Genomic DNA, 21,241 nt, shown 5'->3' with positions numbered 1-21,241 from the left:
AGCCTAAGTTTACTACAAATGTTCATTATGATATCACAAAACATTTACTCACAATATCCATGTGTGGTTGTAGCTATAAGTGGTACAGAAAAACAGAGACAAGTTTGGTAATAATAATTGTTGTGTAATCATTATAATGTGTCTCTTTTGTTATTATCTTCGTCACATTTGTAGCGTTTACTATTTGGAGGATACCTATTAATATACAAAGGTCCCTTTTCTATAAATGTAAGTTTCCTGAAATGTGTTCACCCTCAAAAGTATTTATTCTTCAGTGCTCTGAAATATAAGCAATTAAGAGTCTTTAGACTCATCTTCCTGTGCTGCTGGTTAAATACTTCATGGGATTGATTGTAGGGACACACTGTTTCAATCCAAATGGCACAGCCATGAAATTAAAGCTGAAATCAATGTCCTATTATGTGCTTGTCTGACTGCTTCACAGCAAGAAGTGCTGTGTCAAACACATTTATTAAAAAAAATACAATATTGCAAGCCCAATCATATAATTACAGAAGGTGACAAAACTTATATACCAAACTTACATTATACTGATAACGTCCAGGTATCAGCACTAATAGATTATACATCTGGTCTTAACAGCTGTGGATCACATATTCTCAGTGTCCTGACTGCAGCTGTGTTTGTTTCTGCTAATTCATCTTTAAAAGCCTTTATCTATTGTGAATGGCTTTGGATAGCACTTACAGTATGTAGCCCTGTGTATTATCACTTCTGTGTCTGTCTGTACTGAATGAGTTTTAAATAAATTATTTCAACACAATCCTAAAAAACAGATGTCTCTTTGCTTTAAAGCATGTTTCCCTTTATTCTGTTTAAACACCATGTGTAGCCATATGCTTTTACTGCATAACATGCAAGTATTTTACCTGTCAGTCGTGACCAAGTATAGAATGTGTCGTGCGGCAACCCGAAATGGCAGCACATCTTTTGTTTTCCTTCCTGAGACAACTGCTGTCACATACCTTCAGTTATGTCACTTACATGACTTCCCCTAGAACGCAAAAAATAGGATACAAAGAAATAAAATAAGTACAACAGCGAAAGAGCAAACAACCCAAGTAAAAGCCTGCAATTTTTCAAAAGCAGAGGTACAGAGAATATCACCGACAAACTTTTTATTTATTTAAACTATCCATGTTCTTTTGGGTTGGAGATACAGTATGTATTGGTGTGGTTATCCTGCTAACCGATTGACTGTGCCAATCATGGCCTCATGGCCAATCCTATATTCAGTCTGTATTTTCATTTCCCTATATTCATTGTAGAGCATCAGCCACCAGGTTGAATGTGATGATTATAATCAAGTTCTGTGAAGTAAGGAGCCAATCTTCATTTCCTATGGAAAGCATTCCATTTTGCAACCAATGTGTTGGAGTGATATGCCAGAACTCATTAGTGCGACAGGGCAGCTGCCAGCAGTGTCAGAAATATAAATACCGAAATATCTGTAATGGAATACACACATGTTATAATATATGAGTTTAAAATAAAGTGTAGGGAAAATAAATTCCACCAGGAATGGTCTCATTGAGGGGGGATGAAGACATCTAGAAGCTCCTTGAAATGACTGCCAGTGTGCTGCCCCAAGGCTAGAGCTGCTCTCCCGACCAGTTTTTAAAGAGACAGCATTTCTAATTTTAAGCTTTGGCATGTCAATCAGATGTGTTGGTTTAAAAATTTGAAACTCTCCTACTTGTGAAGGATATTCGTGCCCTTAAGGTAGCCATGTTTAAAAACTGGCCGTTGTATGCATCTCTGAAACTGTCCTGCCATTGTCTGGATTATGAGAGCCAAATAATGCTGAGAGAAATCTAGGACTCTGGGAAAAGGCTATGGGCACAGCCAGCCAGACAAGAGTTAAGACTTGATAAAGGTTTGTGGGGAGCTTATGGATTAGCCTTTTAGATGGCAGAAGGAGAGCGATCTGCTCTGACAGTGTGGTGGTTATCCCATCTGTCAATAATTAGCTCTGTGCTACCTGGCACCTGGCTGGCCATTCCACACACTTCTTCACACCACATGAGCTTGCTGATAGAAGGGAGAGAGCAGAGCAGCACAGTCTCTCAGTCATGACTGACCTCCTGCTGGCTTGGGATGCAAATTTAACTCTCTGAGATCCAAGGGAAGCTGTCTCTGTATTCTCATCCACAGCAAGATACTCTGGTTAATTAATCCGTTTGTTCAGCTGTCTCTACTGCAAACGCAGAATGCACTCTTCCTATGACAAGTGATGCCTTTTTCTCTAGGGTGTGCATTGAGGTACACCCTTATCAAAATGACACAAGTTGTCTCATTTCAACATATAACGAGAGTAGACTGGGTTATTTCTGTGGGATAGCAAAGTAGCCAAGGGGTATGCTTCATTGATATGAGTGATGTTTGCAATTTAAAGTGATTGTTAGTTGTCTGTTCATCATCCGAGTAGTAGCCAATTCTCATTGCTCTCCCACCTACTGACTTTACTTTGCCTGCAGGGAACAGCCGCAATGAGGGACTGACAAGGTGGCTTATCCATCCGTTTCTTTGTCTCTGTATGCTGAATATGGAAAAAAACAACAATGTACTGTTTTTTGCAACTTGAATTTTAATTAGCCCAATGGGACAAATTCCCCAAGTCTTAAGTTTTTCTTCTTTGTACTGTTTCTTTTGTTATACTTATATATTCATTATATACTGTATTAAAACTTAATCAGGACAGAATCCAGCTTGTTCATAAATTACACTAGGAAGTCAGGTGAAAAGTGAAAGATCAAGGTCAGTGAATTCAAAGAATTAGTTACTGTGTACTGTCTGTGCTTTTTGTGGCATTGCTGTTTTTACATATTTTGTGGCATTTGTGCATTTTTTATGGATTACATTCTGTTTCCAGTTTTAACTGATAATAATTAAACATCTCCTTAATTCTTTCTTAGTTTTCTTTAATTCAACATTTTTAAAGTTTTAAACTTGAAAACCTCACCTTTCTCTTTCACTGGGAAGAATACTGTAAATGTCAAAAAGGTGCACCAGAAGAGGTTTTGTTTTTTTTTTGGTACTAATTTTGTAATATACTTTTTCTGTTGTTTGTTTCTGAAACTAACTTACAATTAGAAATACCCTTTTACTTGTGTCCTTAACCTAATACAGTAATTGCAGTTTTAGAACATATTCTAGGGAAAGTGCTGCCTGTCCTAGGCTCTGACTGACCTGTTGCTTTGTGTCGTCGGCAGGAAACCTGGGCCGTGTGGATTACATTAGCGAGTTTGAGTTTGACCTGTTTATCCGGCCTGACACGTGCAATCCCCGCTTCAGAGTTTGGTTCAACTTCACCGTAGAGAACGTGCAGGAGACCCAGGTGAGTGCCAGGACACACACGCTACTCCTGTCACTAGGCCATGACTTGCAGAATGCCTCAGCATTCTCGTGTCAGAGTTTTAGTCATTTCAAAGTCCAGTGCATGAGTGAATTGAAATAAAGATTAGATGTCCTGTCACATCAAGATCTCCAGAGTGTAAGATCTTTTCTTTGACTGTTTCCTTTTCTTTATGTAATCTTTAAACATTTTTATGAAATGACATGGTGGTAAGCCACTGTACAAATAAAAAAAATAACTGAGGTTTGTGCAGGAAAGTTAAAAGAATATTGTAAGGATCCCAAGTGAAGAGATTATTTTGCTTCAGACGATGATTCTCTATGCTCCTTCAGATGAAATAAAATCAGCTATCTCATGATTAGATCCTTTGAAACGACTATTTCATTTTTTTCATTCTTGTTCTTTGAGACGACTGGTTTGAACAATTTCTTAACAATTACAGTTTTCTAATAAAAGAAGGTTATATCAAACAAAATAAAAGCTTTCAAAGCGGTAATTGGGGTTGCTTTTGCAGCAATATCCTGGATTCAGACGAATGATAAATAAAGCAATCCAAAAAGGACATCTGTAGTTACTCCAAAAGCAGGAGTAATGTTCCTGTGTCAAACATCTCCAGTGCAGGAGACTGCCCTGCATAAGGTAGTGTATTCTCAGGGGTCGGAGGGGATTTCTTTAATATTGTAAAATAATTTGTTCAGCTCAGGTGAGTTACTTCATGTTATATCCCTGGCCTATTTTTATGGAACAGCTATTTTTTGTAATTTGCAATTTAAACAAAGATTAGTGATTGTTTTATGGTATAAAATGAATTACATTGGGGTTTCCAAGTGGCTCGGCCAATCAAGTCACTCATTTTGGAGCGCAGGTTCAGCTGTATGGCTCAGATACTGCTAGTTCAAGCCTGGCTCACGTCACAAGCTGGCTGTGACTGCGACTCCCCATGTGGTGATGCACAACTAGCTGAGCATTGCCAGGGTATGGTTTGGATAAACTGTCCAGGGTTCTCCTGGCTTTAAGGCCAGAGAGAGAGTCCTGTGACTTGTGAGGCACCTGCAGGACCACAGTGACATCAGTAAGAGATAGTTGTCACTAGGTCTCCCATTAGGTGCTGTGAAGTCTATGAAAAGGTTAGATGATGAACAGCTCTGCAGATGTCCACCTTCAGATCTGAAAACACTTGTATATTCCACATTGGAAGTTAATATAATAATAATTGTTCATTCATAATTCAATAATTCTGAATAAAAGCTGAGTTTACCTGCATTTCCTGTTTAAACAGGACATGCTTGTGTGAACAGTAGTTGAGACCTTAACATTTTAACAATTTAAGCTGGTGCAGCTGTTGTCTTATTCCTGTATACAGTATCCTGCTGCCAGGGCTATGACGTGTCCACTTGCACGTGAGGAGTGTATGATAAAGGAAAGACAAATCATCGTGTGCAATGTAGGCCTGGTGAAATAGAAGGCATGCCTATTGGCCTTCCAAGCAGAGCCAGGGCATTTGTTTTGTTTTATTAACACAGAGTGGAGCTTAATCAAGACTGTCATTTTGGTTTAATGGAGAGAAGTTTATTAAGTAAAAAGGCAGGAAGCAGTCTGCCAGCATGGTGTCTGTATTCCCACTGGGTAATGTCTTTATACACAACCTCTCACGGCTCTTGTTAGGGCTAAAAAAAGCTGGGATAAAAGTGTGGGACGCTGTCTCCTGCAGCCTGACTCTATCGGCCCATCTCCCCGCAGTGCTGTAGTCAGCGGTAATCAAATTTTATGGCCATGAGATGAATGGGAGCACTTCGCAAAGAGCCTTATCGATTTCAGGGGGAGATACGGCCAAGCGTCCTGCATTAACAGGATATTTGCTGTTGCGGCGAAAAGAAGGACGGAAAAAAAACACAGGTGGTAAGGGAGAAACATTCTCACTGTTAGCTCAGAGCTGCTGCTGGTTGCCTGCTCCCACCACCCTGCCCTCCCCTTAATCTTTTTTCTATCAATCCAATTTCCTTTTAAAATGAGAACCAGTGTGAATTTAATCTACTTCTGAAGGAGGAGTGGAGGGACCTAGTGGTGGTGGGAAGCTTGGGGGGGGGGAGGGACTGTGAGACATGGGGCTGTTCTTGCATTCCTGAAAATAAAAATAAAGAATAAAAGGAAAATAAATAAATAAAGCGATCTCTGGCCTGTACTATAGAGATATCAGTGCGTTTGCAGGGCACTCGGCTGGAGTGTTTTATCCCTCTAAGCCTGCCAGCTCTCAGTCTCGAACAGGGAAATTGGAAACAGTAAAACCCCGTGATATTGGAACTGAGATGGCCATTTTGAAGGAATGTAAGCCGGTGAAACAGATTCGGTCAGCCTCAATCAGCTTAAAGGCTTTGTGGAAATTGGCTGTGCCATGGAGTTGTTATGACGGGTGGATGTCTTTTTTTTTCCCTTCCAGCGTGGACAGTGCTGGTTAGTAATGTTTCATTGCAGGGACTGGGGCAGTTACAGCAGCAGTGTTTGATGCTAGGGGATGGGGGAACAGCAGTTTCCTTAAACTAAGGAGAGTGATTATACTGCCCTGTGGTTGTAATGGCAGATGTGTTGTTACAGTTAGCCATTAATTACGTGTGAATCAGTGACATGACTGTAATAGTATGGTGTAGAGAGTAATAGCATAATATGTGTTTTCCATGTATCACTGTTTTTTTTAGTTTTAAGCAATCTTTCTCAGAGGACTGGAGAAACCAGGCCACTCATGTAATCTCTCAGGCCCAGCGAGGACCCTGTAGCATTAGTAATTTAGAAAAATCAGGGTGAGGTGTTGCAAAGGGACATGACTGTGTTGTGTGCTTGCATTCTTACTACAATGCTAAGTAAATGAGAGGCAGTAACCCCAAAAACATATACTGTAGTTCAGGTGGGTAGCTGCGTTAGCATGTGTAGGCTGCAAAGGAACAAGTAATAGGTTTATTCCATGCTGAAAAGAGAAGAAAGAAAACACAACATTTTGGCTTTGGAGCCTTATTTGGGTATGAGGGTGACACACCCGAAGAACGCTCCACAGCCGAAACGTTGTGTTTTGTATTTTGTGTACACGTTGTGTAAAGGAACAGGTAATAAGTAAACTTGTTACTTGTTCCTTTACAACATAACCTTTATATGAATAATAGAACAAATTATTATATAATACATGGTGTACGTGATTGTTTGAAGAATTAACTGTGAAAGGGGCTAAACAATTGAGCAGACAGGGTTGTTAATTATATGAATTATATAAATGCAAAGAACTAAGTAAATAGATATATTGTAAATTTCTAGCCATGCAGGCATTTACTGGTGAGCGGAAGACTCAGTCTCCAGATTGCCATGCTAGAATCAGCAGGTTCAAGAGAATATACTGTACAGCCTTTGAAAGCTAGCAAACACTTGGTCAGTGGAACAAAGAAACCTTTGCATCTTCTTCTTAGAAATCTACCAAAGCGAGGAAGACAAAACCAAAAGAGACAGGTCAGAGAAACAAAAAGGCACACATTCGTTTAAAGGAGAATAGGAACTAAATCACAACATCAGAAGAAAACATGTGCACATCCCTCAGGAACTTCACTGGCAGTGGTATCATTTGTCAAATGTAATAGGTAACACAGTTGCTGCTCTCTCTACCTGCCTTTAGTAACCCTGTATATTTTAATATAGTTTGAACAACAGTTCACAAGTCTCAGACACTTGTTGTCTTGGGGTATGGCAGCGTGCATTTTACCCTCTGCAAGTCAAGAGATAAATATTGTAGTTCCTTTTTTGTAGAATGGGTGGGAATGCGATTTCACCCACTGGACAGTCACAGCTTTGCATAACAGTATACAGTATGTGTCCCTCTTCTGTAAGGTCAAACTTGACAAAAAAGCAACACATTTTTGAAAAGCAAAGCTGGAAAGCCACTTAGATCACACTTAACATGTGCCTACTGTCCTTTACTGCTTTCTGTAAATACAATGTATATACAATTCCAAAAGTGCCTCAAGCAAATTCTTTGGCATTTTGGGTTACTAATGTGGTGGGCACAGTGCAAAAGCATGCTGCTGCCTGGCTTAAAGTTAGGGAAAATACTATAAAATATTAACCACACTCCTACTTGAACAATTCTATATATAGGGCCAGGGCAGGTGTTCCATTAAGCCTTTCTGTTTTACTGTATGTTTACAGCTCAGATTTTTTCTAGAATCAAGATTTTTGACATAGAGATCTAAACTCATTTTTTTTTTGTCGACTTATGTGGTAAAAATCATGTGCAAAACATGATTGGATTGTTTTCTGTTTTTCAGTGAGGTGTGGTAGCAGTTCCTGTCATTAATATGCTTTAAGTAAGGTAATGAACTTTCAATCTCTAGTGTGCCATAGTGTGCAGGGCAAACTGTTAACAGTTAGCACTTGAGTGAATGGCACAGTATGACAGTTGTCATTGCCTAAAATGATCCTATAACAAGACCTGAGGAAGGTATTGAAGTTTACTGAAATGAACCTAAAAATGAACTGCAGTCTGCTCCTCTATGGGAATGGACAGGGCTCATTGTCTGGGGACTAAGGTTGCAAGAGAAATAGTTTGGACATGGCAGTTTGCAAGCAAATACCATGATGGATTGTCACAAATCACTTTAGTGCAGTCCACCTTTTACCAGCTGGAGTATACATTACAAACGCTGCAGTGGAGAGGTCTTTTCTATTTGACCACAGATGATATGGAGGACACCTAGATATCGTTGCAAAGAAATCCACAGGGAACACTAGGAAGCAATAAAATAACTGCCCTTTAGCTACTAAAATTCATATATTCCTATCATATGGTTAATTATGATATGCAAATTCATAAATCCATATACTATAGCAAATTTAAAATATTTGAGAAGGGAAATAAAAAAGTGTTTGCAGTGACTCTAATAACAGAACTGCCTCAGGTGTTTTTTTGTTGAAATCAAATAATGTGTTTCCCTAAGTAATGCTACACACTACTATGCTATATATTGTGTACATATAGAGAGAAGATATTTATTGCACTATTACATTTTGCATAGTTCATGTACAGTGCCCTCTAGATATATTCACACCACCAGTGAAATACTGTAGTAACAAAAAGGGTTACATATTGGATAATGCCTTGCTTAAAAAGCTCCGAAAATATTATACAGTAATTTTAATAGCATTGCACAGGGAAAAATCATTTAGTGAAAATATGATTAAGTGCAGAAATCACAAGGGCCATATTTATTCCCACCCTTGTAAGTACAGTAAATCATCCTCTAGCATGGATTATACTGACCAGACACCTCTTGCATAATCGGAGGAGGCTTAGGCATTTGAGAGGGCCAGGGCATGCACAGGAGGATGTACTTTTGCATTTACTGTAGAATACAAGACAGTACGATATGAAAAGAATGTTAGAATAATAGAAGAGCTCTGAAATTAATTTCTTTTCATCATGATTTGTACCTTGGGTTGAGGAATGTATATAATGTGTTTGCTGTTTGTGATCCATTTACTGTACCAGCTTAAGCCGTGCTGTTTTCAAAGATATCGTTTTGAAGTCATGTAAGGATGTTAACATGCGGGTATCTTCTCCAGTGTGTACGATGATTGAGTCCCAGACTGGACGGTGCACTGGGAGCCTCAGATTTGACCATAGCACAGCGGATGTGCTGCATGTCAGTTTCCTGTAGGTGACAGTGATCCCCGTCACTTTGTTTTTTCCTGTTCTGCAAATACAAATGAAGCTTAACTAACAAACAACTTGTTGTGCTGTAGGATGTTGACCAAAACTGCTACTGTGATACTCGAATTGTGCAGAACAGGATTCATTTCTGTACTGTAGACAGGTTTGACCTGGCACTTTTGAATGGGAAGCCCAGCTCTTGAGTACATTTCTCAGACTGTTAAATCCCCTTACTGCTGTGGGGTCGAGGAAAACCGCTGGACCCTGCTACCCCCCAAAGGATAGTGGTGGATGAGTGAAGTCATCCTTGGTGTGTAACAGTTGTACTAGGGAGGCTGCACTGAGTGCTCCGTGACACAGAAGTGGGCTTACAGCACTTAGTGCCTGGATTAAAGGCTTAGCCAGAGTTTGTCAGGTCTTCCCTCAATGTTACCCTCATCTGCCAGCCCCACCTCTTTTGTCTAGAAAATTCACAAAGGGTACAAAGCATTGCTCTTTTTCTGCCTTGTGTTCTGGAAACATGATTTAGTGGGCTTCATATGGGAATTGCTTTATACATGATTTCTAGTATTTGGCATCAAACAAAATCATTCCAGTCATGTGAAGAATGATCTGCCATCTTTATTTCTGAATATTCTCCTAAAGTGTTTTTTAAATTTCATCTTCAAAGAAGGCAGTGGATGTTTTTAGTAAATTTATTTTTTGCATGCATATCAGTTAAAAAAATCAAACTTACGCTTCTTTCTGCAGTTTATATATTTACAGTATATGGAGAAGAGTTTCTTTTTTAAAACTAGTTTTACAAAGTTTCTTAGTTTACTGAGGCCTTACATTATATGTTAGTTTTTATTACTAGAGAGAGAATTCCAATTTCAAGCTGTTACTTAAAATTCATTTAAAATATATTGCTAACCCTAGATTTTGTTTTAGTATTTCTGTGAAAACTGATTCATATAGGCAGTAGTGTTTTTGATACAGTTTCTGATGAACTCTTCAAATACTTTGAAAATATATATTGGTGTTATGCAGTAAAACACACATAATGAAGGACAGGTTTCTCTGTGGATGAAGAGCATCTGAAAATTAATTCATAGTCATATTTGTTATATGTGAGAAAGAAATTAAGGCTGCAGAGTACTCAGCATCCCATTGTCAAAGTAGTTTTAATAAAAGCCTTTATGACAGTGATACACCTCCATACTTTTCTTTTCTTAGCATTGTGCTTTGGGGAGTGCCGATTGCACATCAGAATCTTGGCTGTTTTATCTTTATATGTGATACTGAAAAATGAAAGTCATGAAAAGTTTAAATAAAGGTGGGATTGCTGCACATATGCTCAACATTAATTTGTTTTTGTGTATCTAGCTATTTGTGTCTCATTTTGAAACCCCTGGAGCACTCAGTTCAGATCAGCTTCTCTAGGAGCTCCACGGCCACACAGCTGGCAGTGCTGCTGCCTACTTCAGTGAAGCTCTGACTCATTCAGAGTAATTTCCATTTGTGGAATAAGCACACACTTCAGCGTTCTAATCTCAGTTTTACTAATTTAATTAGGAAAAATACCCATTCATAATCTCACTGTAAGTGGCATCCTGGCAAGACGGCAGAAGTTTCTCACATGAAAGAATCAAACAAGTTGACATCTTTTCATGTTCAGCAATGAAAACGGTGACCTGGAGGAATACAATTTTACAAATAGCTGTCTTTTTCACCTTCCATAAGAGGCAGAAAGTTTTGCCTGGTGATATTTATGGATACATTGTGTGATTAAAAAGTAGTGTATCATGATACAAAACCAAGAGCCTTAAGTTACCACTTTGACTACAGCCTTGACTGATAAATAAATGCAGTTTTAGTCAGGACTACTACTGTATATTCAGTTTATGTCTCAGTAAAAGACACCATGATTTCTATCAAACTGTACATTTCAGAAAGTCTTAAAAACAGGGTACTTGTTTTTAATATATGCTGATCCGCATGTAGTGATTTGTGAGTAATTAAGAAAAATGTTCTGTTTCTGATAAGTTCAAACAGGCATTCTATTACTTACAGGATATATCTTCCACATGGGGATAAAGAAGCAACAGCTCAACAGTTTAGTATTACACAAAAAGGCTAGAACTGTGAATAAAGTGCCTAGATTATTTAACATGTGCTACTAACCACATAGGGAATTTTTTAAATGATTAAATTAGCATCTACCCGTTCCTCTAATTACTTGTTATATTCATAATGTAGCATTCTTGTTCACGAGCTACATCTACAGAGCAATTGAATGGTTCAGTGCAGACTACCAAAGCCTGCTAGCAGATACATTGCAGACTGAAGGACCTCTTTTCATTCCTGTGCTGCAACAGCAGTGAGTGAAAACTCTTATGGTGTCTTAATGTTAATGTGCAGTAGGCCTAGTTAATGGAAGTGCAGCTTGCTATTAAAAAAACAATGCATACAGTACGTTTATGTATAAATACTGTATATTGTACTTAGATTGCTATGACCTTTTGGACTACCTACTACTGTACATGCAATCATGTACATGTCACTGTAAAGGTTTTACGTCAATGTTATTGAAAGGATAGATTTTCTTAAAGGATGCAAGAGTCTCTGCTTTTGAAACATCACCATTTTAACTGTTTGAGCAGATCAAAACCATTTTTGTGGCAGACAATACAGTACCTTATTTGTAGGTGGCAAGGTGGTTAGTATTGCTGCCTCGCAGTGCTGGGGCTCAGGGTTCAATTCCAGGCCTGGGGTGCTATTCTGCAATTTCCCTCATGGGATCAATAAAGTATCTATCAATCTGTGTGGAGTTTGTATGTTCTCTCTTTGTTCTCATGGGTTACCTTTTAGTGCTCTGATTTCCTCCCAGCATCCAAAAACATACTGGTATGTTTATTGTCTTCTTGGATAATTGGTCCTTATATAAACGTTTGTGTCTGTGTGTGCCCTGCAATGGACTGGTGTCCCATCCATGGTGTACCCCGCCTTGAACCCGTTTCTTTCAGGGTTTGCCTCTGGCTCCCCTGCGACCCTGAATTGGCAGAAGCTATTAGAAAGTGGATGAATGGGCAGACAATACCTCATTTATTTTAATGTACACTCATGTTCATGTGGTTTATTTTCTGTTAGATCAACATCTGTTGCAAGTCATATTTTTCATTTTCTCAGCAGAGACCACTGTAGCAAAAGCAGTAAAGACTACAGTCGATGACATTGGTTCCTTTTCAGTAATCCTGAATTTTTATGGAAATATTATCTATGTGGCTCTGCAAGAAAACTTCATGCAGGCGTACTTGTATTCAGTTTGGCACATTGATCTTTCTTAATAAGATTTTGTAACTTCTGATGTTGAATCTTTAAGATATTTTCTGATATAGGAGGTAGGGTGCCTTGAAGGTTTCAGACTCCCTAAAAGTCTGAAATTGCACAAACAGCAGTGCTGTGCTGTTGGTGTAAGGGAAACACAGGGGGCATGTGGAGCAGTGTGCATCTGCATGAAATTATCTGTGCAGAGTCAGGACATGGATCATCCTTTACAAATGTAATGAATACAGATTGCGTACCGGATAGAGATGCTCTGCAATCTGCTGTGCTGCAAATGAAACAACTGCTGTTCTAATCAAATAGTCTTTTCATGCCAGCACAGCCTTAAGTTGGCTAAATTCAATTCCAGATTCTGGGTTATAAATGTTGTAATTAGGCTATTGTTTAAAGGGTCTGTGCAGCCTTTCTCTCCTGTGCATAAAAAGACTCAGCCTTTTGCAGTAACCCGTTGGTCTCCAGATATTATGACTTTTGGACAAATCTAGCCAGCTCTATAGAGGACAACTGCTGGACTAGAGGTAGATTAATTTAGACAATATCCTTGTGTTTATGTGTAATTCTGTAATACATATCAACTCCTACATTTCTAATGATCTTCTTGGCACCTTTTGGTCCACTGCTTTCCCTATATCTTTGTGATAGCTATTGCACTTGAATATTTCGGTATTATATTAGGTTTTTGAATGGTCTTGTTGGTGATAATTATTACATTTCATGTTGTGATTTCAGAAAATGAGCTTCATTGCTTGCATGTTTTTTTCCTTCCCCGTGTAAAAACTCTTTGGTTTTGCAAGAAAGGATTTTGTTAAGAAACTGTTTTTGTATGCATGTGTTTTCTTTTACATATCTGTGAACATGCTCATCTGGATTCAGTCCAGAGAAGAGCAACAATTCTAGGGCTTAAGGGGATTTACACTGACAGACAGAATGAACTGAAACTTTTTGTGTTAAACGGAAGATTATGAGGGGACCTGAGAGCAGGGGACACACAAGGAAACTACATACACATACTGTATATTTAAAACTGAGAACAGGAGGCATTTCTTTAACTAAAGCTTTCTGGGGGAATGTTGACCATGCTACCCAGCAATGTGTTGGAGCTGATACCTAGCTTCTTTCAAGGAATGGCTGGATGAAATCCTTGAATCAATTAGCTGTTAACTACCAAGATGCCAAATGGCCCAAATGGCCTCCTCCTTCAATACAATCATTAACAAAGGTCTTATATACTGTATATGCACTGTATACAATCTCTTATTCAGGGGGGGATTTCTGTGTTAAGCAGTGTGAAGAGTTATTTTATGCACCAGTAAGCATTATGCTTTTTTAACTTTTCTATAAAATGCAAACAAAGACATTTGTTCTGAATGTTTGCATTGCCTTAGCAATCACCTTATTCAGCTCCCCAGAACTCAGTGAACGCCAACTAGGACTGAGCTAAGAGAGACCAGTGTCTGGACTGCTGTGCCACCCAGCTCTCTGCTCTATGATGACAGACAAATACAATGTTTTATATTAGCATTAACATCTTACAGTAGCTGTAGTTTCTGCTTCAAATAAAATCTTATTTTACAAGATAAAAAAATCAAAATATTACAAGCTGTTCCAGTAGCAGAATTCTTTTTAATGTTCTCTGATTGCAGACACAAAAAAAAAACAAGACGTTTTAAAAACCTAGGCAAAGGTTTTGCTTGTTTTGAAACATGTATCGTAGTCCTCCACAAATTTGCATTTTCATTCTATTCAGTGGCTTTCACTTATTACTCTCAAATTGTTTTTGAATCTGTAATTCCCAGGATGTCTTGCTATATTGAATGCTATTTGCTTTGTATTATTTGATGCCGAGGCTGCAGTGAGAGTTGCTGTCAATCTGTATTCACAGCTAATGTTGTTAACTAAAGGCAATATTGTTGTTTTCACTGTATGCTGTCATAAACATTTGACAATTTGCCTAGAAACGTGTGAGAGACTGCGAGCTAGGAATTTGGACCCCTGGATCCCCTGCCACAGGAAAGGGGCAGCTGAAGGAGAAGGTGTCTGGGGTACGGGAGTCAAGGCTGAATACCGTGTCTGCTTACTGTATATTAATAAACCCAGCATGTGAGAATCGCTGTTTTCATTTACAACATACTGTAACTCTTGCAAACACCGACGATGTGTTCACTACTCCTATTTATTACAAATTTTTTATTGTTAACAATGAAAATGATCAATATTATTGCTCTCATGCAGACAAAGGCTCCTTTTGTTTAACAATTTGAGCCATTTTATACTTTATAGGCTTAATCATCCAGTACCAGATGTAGTAGAAGGTACTGTATTATATATTGGAATCAGATTTTGAGTACATTTCAATAGGCAGATGCACCTTATGATGTTAAACTAACATCAAATACAGTACAGCATATTGATTTTCTGCTTCATCTTTGCAATAGACTATAGCATGCAGTCTCTGAAATGGATCAGCTACACTGTAGTGGGAGTGTTATTGTTTACCCTGTAATGTTTAAGTTTCTTTAAAAATGGGCACCTCTTTTCCTCTTTGCTTCTTTTTATACATACAGTACACACATCACAGCAAGTTTTGTTTTTAAAGGGAGTACAGCTGAGACAGACCTCAAAGCTCAAAATAATAAAAAGTAGTGTAGCAGTGTTAGTGTGAATTTAAACACCTCACTGAAACAGAAACTGACAGTTATTACCAATGGGTACAAACCACTGGAAACGTCTGTAAAGGTTTGAAAGGCTGTATAGTGTAGAAATAAAGTTTAGCAACAGTTGAGTCTTGTACCATTGTCATTATGCATTGAGCCTACTTAGGGTATTCTAAGGTGGTAAATTAGAACTTGAGTTAATGGTAAATCTGAAATGACTCACCTAAATCAGGAAACCTTTGTTGTAGAAGGGGGCATACTGTAAGAAAAATACTACAAAAGCTATTCACAATGTATGTGGCCTGGAGCTTCATTTTAACAGTGCTGTAATAACATGTTTTGAAATACAGTGTGTATTACTAAATAGTTATTTTGGATGGACCAGAATTACCTGACACATATGAAACTGGGAAAATTACAGTATTAAAAGAAGGATTCTTTACCTGAATAACATCCATCCAGAGCAGTACAGTTTTCACAGTTATCCTATTGTCTTCTTTTCAGAACAATAAATTAGTAGAAAGTAATTTAACCATGTAATTCAAACAGTATGTTTGGGCAGTTAAGGCGATGAGAACCGTTACAATCACAGTGGAGCTTTGCAGGAGTAGAAATGTTTACTGGGCCTTAGGAGATTTGCCTGTGATGGGTGTCTGTCCATGCAAGATTTATCTACAGGTAGCAGATTTGGTCTGTGCAGACTGAACTCTGTGTTTCTATAAATCAAAGCCAAGGCCTTGACAATGTGTATTCTCCCCGTCACAGAGGCAGGTAGATCCAGTGAGGCAGGATGTCAATGAAACAAAGCAGCACTTATTCACGGTGCAGCCGATTAAGTGCTGCCGAGCGCCCCAGGGGGATTTCTCATCGCCGCTTTATTTTCTTCCTCCTGTAGATGGCTTGGCTGCATCCTGCATGAATTTTTCATGACTTCCCCCCAGAACAGGCTCCCCTGCCAGTGCGTGTGTACAGACTCACACACACACACATATTGGGAAAGAACAGAGTCACATTGTATTGATCCAGGGTCTTGTCTTTTTTCTTCTTGTCTTCCTTCAGGCCCTGGCTCTGACCCCTGATTATTCATCAGAGATTTAAATCCATTTGTTGCGACTGTGAAAAAGCACAGCTGAGCCTGTTGCTACCTGCGTCATGGCAATATTGCTCTTTCTACTGCTAAATTATCTGAAGTTTTCCACCATGCTGCCATGATATTAAGCGGAGATGTGCTTGAGAAAGCAAGGAAGCTGTGGGCCCAGGGTGATTTGAGCTGTGCTCTGGCTGAAAGAGACCTGCTGTAGAATACAGTGTAGCTCATAGTACCCTTACAGATAGGAGTGGTATGTATGCTGTAGTAGGATGCAGTATTAGGGAAGCAGACCACTGATGTCACTAGTAGGGCTGCTACTATTAGATGTTTAAAGACCATCTAAATTCATTTTTATGAATTAATTGTACAGTCTAATTTCTTGATACCATATCACATTAAAAACATTTGTATTCATTCAGCATTAATATACTGTACACAACTGGAGCAGTAGCGCCAATTTGAAAAGCAATAAAATGTTCAAACATCAAATGAATAAGATATCAATTGTGTAGAAAACAAATTGGGGGGGGTAACATACAGTACATAGCATTCATGTGTTTCAAATTAAGATTCCCAATCCACAGGAAAATAATAATCCACAGAAAAAAGCATCACTTTTGGAAAATCCAGAACAACATGCACCACTTTGATTAATGAATCTCAAACCACAATTGACTTTGTTTAATTAATTTATTTTTGCATACAGCAGTGTTTATAATTATCACCAGTGAGCTTTGTGTACTCAACATATCTAAGATAACTAAATTTTTGGGGAACATTAAATTACGTATATTAGATAGTGACACAGTAACAGGGAAATACACCTTAGTTTAATCACAAGTAATCAGTTTTCCTGATATTAAATAACACAACCTTCTTCTGTGAAATTAAATCGCCAGTTAACTAACCATACATGCTGAGGGAGATAACTGGCACAAAGAACTTTATTTTAAAGTTCGATTTATTTGCATTTTTATTGGTTGTATAGAGTAGGATTATCAATTATATTAGTTGCTGTTGGTGAAAGAATGTTAATGATGAGGAAGAATGTAGATTTTTGATAGTGATGAAAGCTTACAAAATACATTCAGTGTGTAGACAACCTTGTCACTAGAGGGATGATGTGTTGAAGATGGTGTGCAAGTAGTTATTCAGTTGAAATTTAGCTGCAGGTAAGAAAAGAAAAATGAGCCTTGTTGCTAATATTGAAATTCCAAGTCCCCAAAACAATCAAGGACCATCCTTATTAAAAATATTTATTGGGTCCCTTTACCATTTTAATAAGATGCTGCACAAGGGGGCTGCGAGGGGTTTATGACTGTGGAAAATAAGAAAGTTTACTGAGGTTGTGTATTCTGGATTTTGGGAGTCTTTCCACCAAACACCAAGTCATAATTGGTTACATAAATTCAAATTAATCTGAATTTCTTAAAAGGAAAACACAAAAATTAACTTATCAACAGAAGAATGATCCAAAGCACAAGACCAAATCTAAACTGGTGTGGTTTAAAAATATATGGAAATTGATGTCCTTGAGGGATCCAGTCAAAGTCCTGACCTGAGTCCAATTGAGAACCTCTGGAAAGACTTAAAAACTGCTGTCCATAAGTGCTCCCCAAGTAGCCAGAGAGATCTTAAGAGCAGCTGTCAAGAAGAATAGGTAAAAATTGCACCAAGACAGTGTACAAAGTTGGTGAAACATAACCAAAAAAGACCTTTTGCTGACATTGTGGCCAAAAGCTCTTCCATCAAATATTGAGTCACATGTCTCAATACTTACACAATCAATGTATTTCATTTTTTCTCTTTAGTTTTTACTAACATTAACTGTAAGTTATCTTACTCTTTGACATCTTGAGTCTTTTAAATAAAACATATAGTTAATAAAATACATACGCATCATTTTTTAATTTCACAAAATGGAACACAGGAAGGGTTTGAATACTTTAGTGAGGCTCTGTACTGTACTGTACATGCCATTTCAAGTACAGTTGACAGAAATAGGGGTAGAGCTAGTAAAACAACAGACAGCATGAACTGGTGGTCAGTAGAGGAGGAGCAAGAGTGACAGTTCTGTCACATGCCTCTTAACACTGTTAACACACTGATGGACAGTTGGCTTATAAAAAGTTAACCATGTTAATGAAATCTGATTCAAAATACATTTGATATACAATGGGCTAAATATCCGACTTCCAGCTTGTGATGTTGAAAAGCCTTGCCAAGACTGGCACAATGGAAGGCAAGGTACATAGGCATGTGTAAGAATACAGTATGTAGGACGATTGAATGTTGGCAGACACAGGAGGGCCTTTAAAGACCTGTCAATTGTGCTGTACCATTTTGGTCATCTACAGCATGTAATTGCACCTTAGCATTTGGCTTGGCTTAGGATCAAATCAAGGTTTTAAAAACAAATTATAATAACAACAATATTAACACCCTTCCAGAATGAGCTTTCATAAATGGGAGTGTCTATAATTTCAAGGAAACGGGTGCCTAATTAAGGCCAGAAAATCTGATAAAATTCGGGAAAGATGCCATGCAAATCTGAAGTGCTCAGTATTTCGACCTTTATCCTTTAGTCTGAATGAAAGCAAATTGAAAATGAATGCCATTGTAACCCACTCCAAGTTGTTTTGGCGAATTTAAAATAATTATGACAGAGAAAATAGTATGTTCCAGGCATAGGATAACATTTTTAGGCACTGGTCATATTTGCTGCTGTGGGTGTAGTTACATGCTATCGAGTTGACTTTCGATGGAAGGTATTGGAGGCTATACATTTCTTGCTGTTGTTGCAGCTGTGTTAATTATAGGGCTCACAGAATTTAGTCATTTGTAATACTGTACATGTTTATACTATTTTTCCTTGTGAAGGAAATATCTATTTTAGAAATAATAAATTTTCCATTTATTTGAATAAAAAAAACAGATAACTGAAGTTCATGTAAAATAAGTAGTTAATTCATCTTACCAATCTTCCTCAGTTACAACCTTAAAACTGTATGAGAAGTGTATGGCTCAGGTTCAGAGCTATTGTGTGTGCAGACTTAGCAGCCATTGTTTGTCTTTCTCGTTAAGTAATTGCTCCTTGAGTGAAAGCAGTTTCTAGTGTTTGTGCAAGCCCTTGAGCGTCCTGGTCAGATGATGACTTGTACTGTATACACCCCCCTTCTTTCATTTAAAAAAAAACAACAAAAGCCCACCACCCAAGAGATAGAATTAAATTATACGTTTAGACATGACACATTTAAGGAATGCTAGCTGTCCACAGGGAAGGTATCTTTTAGCACATTTTGCAGCAGAATTCTATCTGAATGAGCTTCTGTAAAAAGATGGAATGAGTCCCCACAGACAGCTGTGAACTGGCAAAGGAATATTTTCTGTGCTATTTCAGAGTATTTTTTTTTATTTCTAACTGTTTTGTTCATTGATACTTGCTGGTAACTCAGAATTTACGTTTTAAGTGTTTTGAATTTAAAAAATAATTATATTGATCTGTGTATATACTGTATGTACAGGGAGTGAACAAAATCATCAAAACACCAAATGAAGAAGAACTTGTATTTTGATTTAATAAGGCAAATTAAAAACGATTCTAAACATGTTTCATATTGATATCAATACTAATTACCAATAGGAAATGTCTTAAAATCAACACTTTCATATGTGGGTTTCAAAAACAGCATGAGATAACAGATTTTGAAACAAGCCCCATACTGTAATCCATGCCCAAATTAAAGGTGCATCAGTCACAGAAATTACAAATGCATTTAATGTGTCAAGGAGAACAGAGTAAAAAAACATGACAGTATAGGCCAAACAAGAGAAAACTGCATCAAAAAGGAACAGTGGTTGCAAGACAAAGCACACCTACAGTGATATATGGACACTAAACACGAATAGTTGTTAAAAATGACAAAACAACAGGCTCCTAAATTACTGCAGAACTGAATTTACACCTCCATGACCCAGTCTCAACAATAACTGTATGGCTACTATTTATTGTAGCGCTGCCATTCAGAGACCACCTGTAACTACTGTAAGCCACATGCACAGCAAAGCATAACCTGGTGTACTAAAACAAAACCTGGACATCTGAGCAGTGAAAGAAAGTAATATAGTCTGATGAGTTGTCTTTTAGTCTTTTTCCCCAGGTCTGGAAGGATTTGTGTCTGGAGAAACCAAAGGAAGCCTTCACTCTTCAGTGCTTATTCCCTGCTGTTTAACATAGTGGTGGACCTTGTAATGATATGGGTAGCCATCTTGATTACTCTGCTTGGTAGGATTACTACCAGCAAAGGAATGAAACCATTTTTGGTGTAGATTTCCACCACCTTCATCTCTCAAAAAACTAGAGGTTTTCCATCTTGAAGACTGGTTGAATATCCCACTTGAAACAGTTTAACACTTTTAAGATTTAAGCTGTTCTGAAGGCAAAGAGCATCCCTTATTAAATAAATATTCATATACTGCTTGGTGTTTCAATTATTTTGTTCACCTCCAATATCTATTACATTTTCTGTAGCATAAACCATTAAACAAGTGAAGTTTTCATTAAAGAATTAATACTACAACTGAAATTAGTTAAGATGGTTGCCTCTTAGCTCTTAGGTGCAGATGATAGGTCTTACATTAAACTCGATTATAATTTGTCTTATAACTATAACTAATTAAGGAATATCTTAAGGACCTTGCTAAAAGGGTTTATGGGTACAATTTCCAACCTTCTACTTAGAACACTTGAAGCATATATTGTATATTTTGGAATATGTCTTGCATTTTTTACATTAAATTTAATCAGACCTAAAGCAAATCCTGAAAAAGGAAGCCATCCTTGACTTCTAAAATTAATTTTAGACTTTTTGGGGGGTATAACAATGTTCATTGATGATTTAGGTACAGTAGCTGCTTCTTCCATGCCAGCTGCTTTTGCCATTTCATATACAGTGGTGTGAAAAAGTGTTTGCCCCCTTCCTGATTTCTTTTTTTTTTTTGCATGTTTGTCACACTGAAATTAAGATCATCAAACAAATTGAAATATTAGACAAAGATAACACAAGTAAACACAAAATGCAGTTTTTAAATGAAGGTTTTTATTATTAAGGGAA

General features: G+C 37.8%; 1 protein-coding gene across 4 annotated transcripts in view; it reads left to right on the top strand.

Annotated features, from left to right (window-relative positions):
• bend5 (BEN domain containing 5) overlaps positions 1–21,241 on the top strand; it is a 513,667-nt gene that overhangs the window by 47,633 nt on the left and 444,793 nt on the right. For 3 of the 4 annotated variants that reach the window (XM_088598977.1, XM_088598976.1, XM_088598975.1), the window contains exon 3: positions 3,234–3,358. In XM_088598977.1, coding sequence (XP_088455103.1) covers positions 3,234–3,358 — 125 coding nt within the window. Of the gene's footprint in view, positions 1–3,233; positions 3,359–5,764; positions 5,828–21,241 lie in introns of those variants that run through there. The other variant, XM_088598978.1, reaches the window with a different exon arrangement.

This window comes from Lepisosteus platostomus, chromosome 11 (genome assembly GCF_059453375.1).
Source record: "Lepisosteus platostomus isolate fLepPlt1 chromosome 11, fLepPlt1.hap1, whole genome shotgun sequence".
In the NCBI taxonomy this organism is placed as follows: Eukaryota; Metazoa; Chordata; class Actinopteri; order Semionotiformes; family Lepisosteidae; genus Lepisosteus; species Lepisosteus platostomus.
This window is presented reverse-complemented; position numbering and strand designations above follow the sequence as displayed.